The sequence below is a fragment of the Neopelma chrysocephalum genome, unplaced genomic scaffold (genome assembly GCF_003984885.1).
Source record: "Neopelma chrysocephalum unplaced genomic scaffold, ASM398488v2 Primary Assembly neopelma1_63, whole genome shotgun sequence".
NCBI classification, from domain to species: Eukaryota; Metazoa; Chordata; class Aves; order Passeriformes; family Pipridae; genus Neopelma; species Neopelma chrysocephalum.
In genome coordinates this window covers 4,531,985-4,537,984 of record NW_020897720.1, presented here as the reverse complement: position 1 = coordinate 4,537,984, position 6,000 = coordinate 4,531,985, and the positions used below count along the sequence as shown (strand labels likewise).

Below are 6,000 nucleotides of genomic sequence, written 5' to 3'. Positions count from 1 at the left end.
CCCCGGCGGTCCCGGCGGGCCATGGCGGTGCCGCCGGCCGCGCTGCCCGCCTCGCTGCCGCCGCGGGAGCCGCTGGAGCCCGGCAGTCCCTAGCGCAGGCTGCGGGCTTTCTGCAAGTCATCGGGGCCGGCGGACGCTTCCCGCGCTGCCCTCCCGCTCCCCCAGCCCAGCGCATCCACTCGGGAATTTTTGGGTTTGTTGTTTTTTTTTTTTTAATTTTATTTTTTTATTTTATTTTCCTCCCCCGTGCTGTATGTATTGGTTTTCCTCGTCACCCGCCACGGTTAACTTCCCTGTGACTCGGTTTAACTCTTGAGATCTACGTGGATGTTGCTAAGAGCACTTCTCTTGCCTTTGCTGTCCCTTGCTGGGATCGGATTCACACTACCCGGACCCTGTGTGCCTGTATGTGTGTTCTGAGTGTCTTGACATTTTGGTTCCTTTACAAGAGCTATGCATTAATTGTAACCAAGGTAAGACTCCCTGTTTTTGTTCCCTCGTGTGCATGTCAAATTTAAACGTTTCTTTAAAGATGAAGTATGCATATTCTTTTAAACAGTGGAGTCATATGTAGCCCTTCCATTGATGAATACTTGTGAAAAAGAAGCGTAGAACTTGCAAAAAAAGAGACCTATTTAGCAGGAGATCTAGCTTGGCTGTACAAACTGCTCTGCTTTGCTCTGTTACAGCTGCTGTGATGCTTAGAAGAGTAATTTGTGCCTTATTTTGTTTTCCCTTTTGACAGACCTGTGAGTGACCATAGGCTTGGCTTGACCTTGATTTTGATGGCTTTGTTGGAAGATCTAATGATGTGATTGCATTTCATGAGGTGATTGCTCTCCAGCCTCCGTGGCTCAGAGTATAAACCGCTTCTGCCACACTGTCACTCATGGACAATTCAGATTTTTTTTTTTAAACAAACCTTTTGGCTATCCTTATTTTCTCACTCCTCCTTTCCCTGCTGTTTCTCCTTAATGCTGGGAGCCTTATTCTACCCTCTGATGTGATTGATAGTCCTGCTGCTTCGTGCTGCTGATTTCTGGTTTAAAATACAATGGCTCTAAGTGGCAACTGCAGGACTTACCTGCCTCCTCGGGAGCAGGGGACTGGACTGCACTCCTTCCCAGAGGTAGTGGAGCTCAACGTGGGTGGCCAGGTTTACTTCACTCGCCACTCCACCTTGGTTGGCACCCCTCACTCCCTGCTGTGGAAAATGTTCACCCCAAAGAGAGACACAGCCAACGATCTGGCCAAGGACTCCAAGGGAAGATTCTTCATTGACAGAGATGGTTTCCTTTTCCGCTATATTCTGGACTATCTCAGGGACAAGCAAGTGGTTCTACCCGACCACTTCCCAGAGAAGGGAAGGCTCAAAAGGGAGGCTGAGTACTTCCAGCTCCCAGACTTGGTCAAACTCCTGACTCCCGATGACAACAAGCAAAGCCCTGATGATTATTGCCACAGTGACTACGAAGAGGTCTCCCAAGGCAGTGACACGAGAATATGCCCACCCTCATCGCTCTTACCGTCGGATCGGAAGTGGGGATTCATTACCATTGGGTACCGGGGGTCATGCACTATTGGCAGGGAGAGCCAAGCAGATGCCAAATTCAGGAGGGTCCCAAGGATTTTAGTTTGTGGAAGGATTGCTCTGGTCAAAGAGGTCTTTGGAGAAAGTTTGAATGAAAGCAGAGACCCGGACAGGGCTCCAGAAAGGTACACCTCCAGGTTTTATCTCAAGTTCAAGCACCTGGAGAGGGCTTTCGATATGTTGTCCGAGTGTGGATTCCACATGGTGGCCTGTAACTCCTCGGTGACAGCTTCCTTCATCAACCAGTACACAGACGACAAGGTCTGGTCCAGCTACACTGAATATGTCTTCTACCGTAAGTACAGGACGTTTCAGAGGGAAATGTAACTCCCTCCTTTAAGCTGCTCTCTTCCGTTGACCGTACAATTCCCAAGGCACAAAGAGTACCGATTTCCTTGTGTCTGCTGCAGATTAAGGCTTTATTTAGATCTAGGGGGATACATTTCAGTTTAAGCTTTGGAAATGCAAACCGGGGCTGAGCTCAGCGGGTTGGCCTTGGCTAGGTGGCAGCACAGACTGCCGAAAGCACCCCGTCCGCCTGCCTGGAGGATGTGTGCCTCTAGCTGTGTAAATCAGCCAGCTGAGTGCCTTGCACACTTCCCGGGATGTGTGGGACACAAGATGAGCCTTGCAAACACGCTGCGGAATTAATTACAGAAAATCTTCAAATGGGAGTCACTTTACAAAGGTAATAGCAGCTTGATAATTGTCAAGCACAGTCAGCCAAGCCATCTGTCAGCAGACCTGACACACTTCCACACAGGGAAGGGAAAACACAATCCTGTCCCTCTGGCTGCGTTTCAACGGGGCCTCTTTGGAGCCGGCTGCTGTGCTCTGAAATGGGGGCTCAGTGCAGAGAGGGGCAGGGTGCTGTGCCTTGTTATGCAACATGCCTGTGGAAAACCAACTGTCCTCATCCACGAGGAGTGTGTGCCCTGCTTCCTGCAGTCACATCAGATCTCACTCTGCTGTGCTGATTTGAGCCGGTAGCGCTGCTGGGCTCATTAACTTCCTAAGCTGATACTCAGGTAGAGGCTGGTTACCATTGGTAACGTGAGGGTAATTTTTATTCTATAAGTCTGTATCAAAAAATCATTCCACAACTTCTGTGCTTAAATATTTGAGAGGCTCATGAGGCTTTTTCCCTCCATTTTCATTTGTGGAGGGTGAAGGATGGAACAATTCCTCAGTCTGTCTGTAGAAATGGGCTTTATCCAGCTGCTGCTTTGGCCTTGGGAGAGGGATAGAGGGATAACGCTTGGTTGGCAGAGCTGCTGTGCTGGGTGTGTGTGGTGCTCACAGTTAACAGGCTCGAGGCGTGGGGAGCTGACAAAAGTTTTTGATGTAAGATGTATCAGGAAGTGAACAGTTTGGATGTAATTCCGTGGATTCAGCACACATCTACTCTTGTGTGGGGCTCAACAGGCAGCCCTAATCTGCTTATGTAATGAAGCTTAAGTTAGCATCCTGAAAAGCCATCTGGGTTTTTGACATCCATAGATTTACTTAAAATTAGTTTTCTAGCTGGATTTCTTAGCAAAATTGTTCTAAGGTCATGGATCCGCTTATATTCCGACAGGGATGGATGATTTATGTTATTAGGCAGCTTCTGCTTGAAACTCATACAAGTTCTAGGAGGAGAACTAATGTAGTTAAAGGAATGGATTAAAATAAATTGTGTTTGCATTTATATTTCAAATCAGAAAAAAAAATGAATTCCATATAGGCACAATGGTTTTTACTAATTGAAGAGAGAATGAACATGGGTTTTGCCTGAATTAGCAAACACAGACTCCTGATTTTCACGTTACTCAAATTTTTATCTTCAGGGGTTGCTCTCACTGCTTCCACAGTGCCACAGCCATGGTTAGTGACTTTAGAAATTTTGGAGAGTGAAAGTCTACAGCAGGCATCACAAAATCTTCTCTCACCAGTGCAGGGAAAGCCCAATCCAATTAAAGTTCCTGGAAAGACTCTTACCCAGTTCAATAGGCTTTGCATTTGGTTCCTATAAGTTTTGTGGATTTTTGACACTGATACAGTTTCAGAGATGGATTTTTCAAAGGGTTCTTTCCTAGGTAAAATCTAAAGCCATGGCTGTGATGCCAAATGAGTCTCTCTTTTCTTGATCCGTTCTGTTACTCTTCGAACCATTTGCTGCTGCAATGGAGCCATGAGTGGGCTGCAAGGTTCTCCAGCCACATGCTCAGGTCTGGCTGCAGCTGGTCCCCCTGAGAACAGGCACAGAATTCACCTGGAGCAAAAGAACCCCCTTTCCAAATTTCCCATAATAATTTCATTCAAAATTTCCTGAAACCATTTTGTTTAAAATTTTGAGGACCAATAAAATTGACATCTGGCTTTCCAGTGGAAGATGACATCTCCTTTGCAGCTGCTTAGCCATATTTATTTATTTAGAAGCTGCCAACTGTGTCTATATTGAGCATTAATTCATCAAGATGTTGTGATCAGGTTAATGGGCCTAAACCTGGGAGGTGTCTTACACCACTGGTGAGGCAAAGGCAGAGGTGGTCCTTGCAGAGCCACTGAGTAGCTCCTGTGAAAGGCCCATTGGAGGGACTCTTCCCAACTGGGATTAGTTCCAAAGATGGAAGAATAGAGGGAGGAATATTTTTTTGATACACCAAATACATTGTATGCTCCAAATACCACGTGGAAGGTAAAGGCTAGTGTGAAGATAAAGAACGTTCTTGATGTGCAAATTCATCTGAAAGTAGCTCAGATGGGTCAGAGAGGGTGTGAACTGAGCAGCTTCTCACACGGGTACAGCATGTGCTGTAAAATACTGTACCATCAATATTGCATGAGGTTTTCTCCCTGTGTTCAAATTTAGGTTCTATTAAGGCTGATGGGAGATGCCTGTTCCCTGTGAAGGAGGTTTTCCCGAAATGCAGAACGTGTCCAGCACAGCCGACCTACAGCTGTTTGCTGAGTCGTGGCAGGATGGGCTCGGAGCGGTGCTGGGGATGACGGTGCAGTCCTTGGGGCACAGCTGGGCTCCACTCCAGCTCCAAATAGGCCGAGGCACAGGAGGGTTTGGAGACAGGCTGGGATGGTCCACTAGAGCTGTCACTGAATGGTTCTGTGACACAGCTCCTGTGGGGTGGGTGGGCAGCAGGCACAGCCGGGCTCATGCTCGCAGGGCGACTGAGGGGAGGAAAGGAGCTGAGGGTCTGCTCATGCAGATTTTTTTTCCCTCCAGTTTCTCTTATAGCAAAGATGTTTCCTTACATTTTATACTGGCTAAGGTTGGATTTCTGACCTGAGCTATTTTGCTCCCCTCCCGCTATTGTTTTGATGATCTTAAAGTGAAACCTTATCTCCAACCCTCTAATTTTTGAAGAAGGTGAATAACCTGTTCTTGGATCTTCATTTTTACCTGTTTTAAGCCTTTACAATGGGATGAACCGAAAAGGAATACAGGGATGTAGACAGACAACTGCTTCTGCCCCTCCTAGGGCTGTGCTTCAAAGTCTGAGCAGGCACAAGAAAATCAGGACAGTCAGTCTGATTGGGGAAGCCTTGCCTTGCACTGGCCACTTCACACCTACACATGGGGAGCAGCTCAAGCACCTGCAGATGTGCAAAGGAAACCATGAGATTTTCTGGCACTGTAGCTCTGAAAGCCAAAATTGAATTAATAATGCTCTTGCTCCTGAAGGATGAGTACTGGCTCCACGTGTTCCAGGGACAGCTGTAAATGTTGGTGCCTCACCTTGCTCTATGGAGAAAGTGGTGGCTGGTTGTGCTTTGCAGCTGCTGGTAGGAGGCAGGTGTGCAGAGATGTGTGTGAAGTAGGTTTCAGATTATCCTGGGATAAACAGGTGAATCCTCTTGGGTTGGGATGTGCAGGAGGAAGGAGAAATGCCAAGTGATACCCTCTGTGAATGCCCTGGTGCCCATCTGTTGGACACATATCTCTGGGATAATCCTGGTGTCTGTTAGACAAGATGATCCATTTGGGATTACTGCAGCCAGCTGGGACCCGTCACTGTGCATGTGTGAATAGAACTAAAGGATCCCATACTGATGTGCCTACCACTGACTCATAAATTCATTGCGTGGCAGAAATTTGACTAACAAAACGGAACACTCTTGCACAGTGACACCCACAGCTGTGCTGTCAAACGGGCTAGATGTGGGAGAGGAACATCACCCATTTCCCCTCTCTTTAAACTGATACTGTCATATGATCTAGTAGTTGCTTCTGTCTGGTTTTATATCAGTGAAGATCAAAATGACCCAAAAGCAAGCAAAATGAAGTCAAATCCAATGAATAATGCAAGCTTCTGCCCTGCTAACAGGAGATGTTTCTGTTTCCAGGTAATTATTGTCATCATCGATGCCTCTGGTCCCTCTTGCCAAACCAAACTCTTACAGGATGATCA

At 47.0% G+C, this 6,000-nt stretch overlaps 1 protein-coding gene across 2 annotated transcripts in view; it reads left to right on the top strand.

Annotated features, from left to right (window-relative positions):
• The first annotated feature begins 69 nt into the window (after positions 1-69).
• Positions 70-6,000, top strand: part of KCTD16 (potassium channel tetramerization domain containing 16) — a 70,093-nt gene continuing 64,162 nt past the window's right edge. Inside the window, exons 1-2 of one of the 2 annotated variants that reach the window (XM_027682646.1) lie at positions 70-193; positions 746-1,886. In XM_027682646.1, coding sequence (XP_027538447.1) covers positions 1,055-1,886 — 832 coding nt within the window. In that variant the 5' untranslated portion in view covers positions 70-193; positions 746-1,054. Of the gene's footprint in view, positions 474-745; positions 1,887-6,000 lie in introns of both variants that reach the window. The other variant, XM_027682645.1, reaches the window with a different exon arrangement.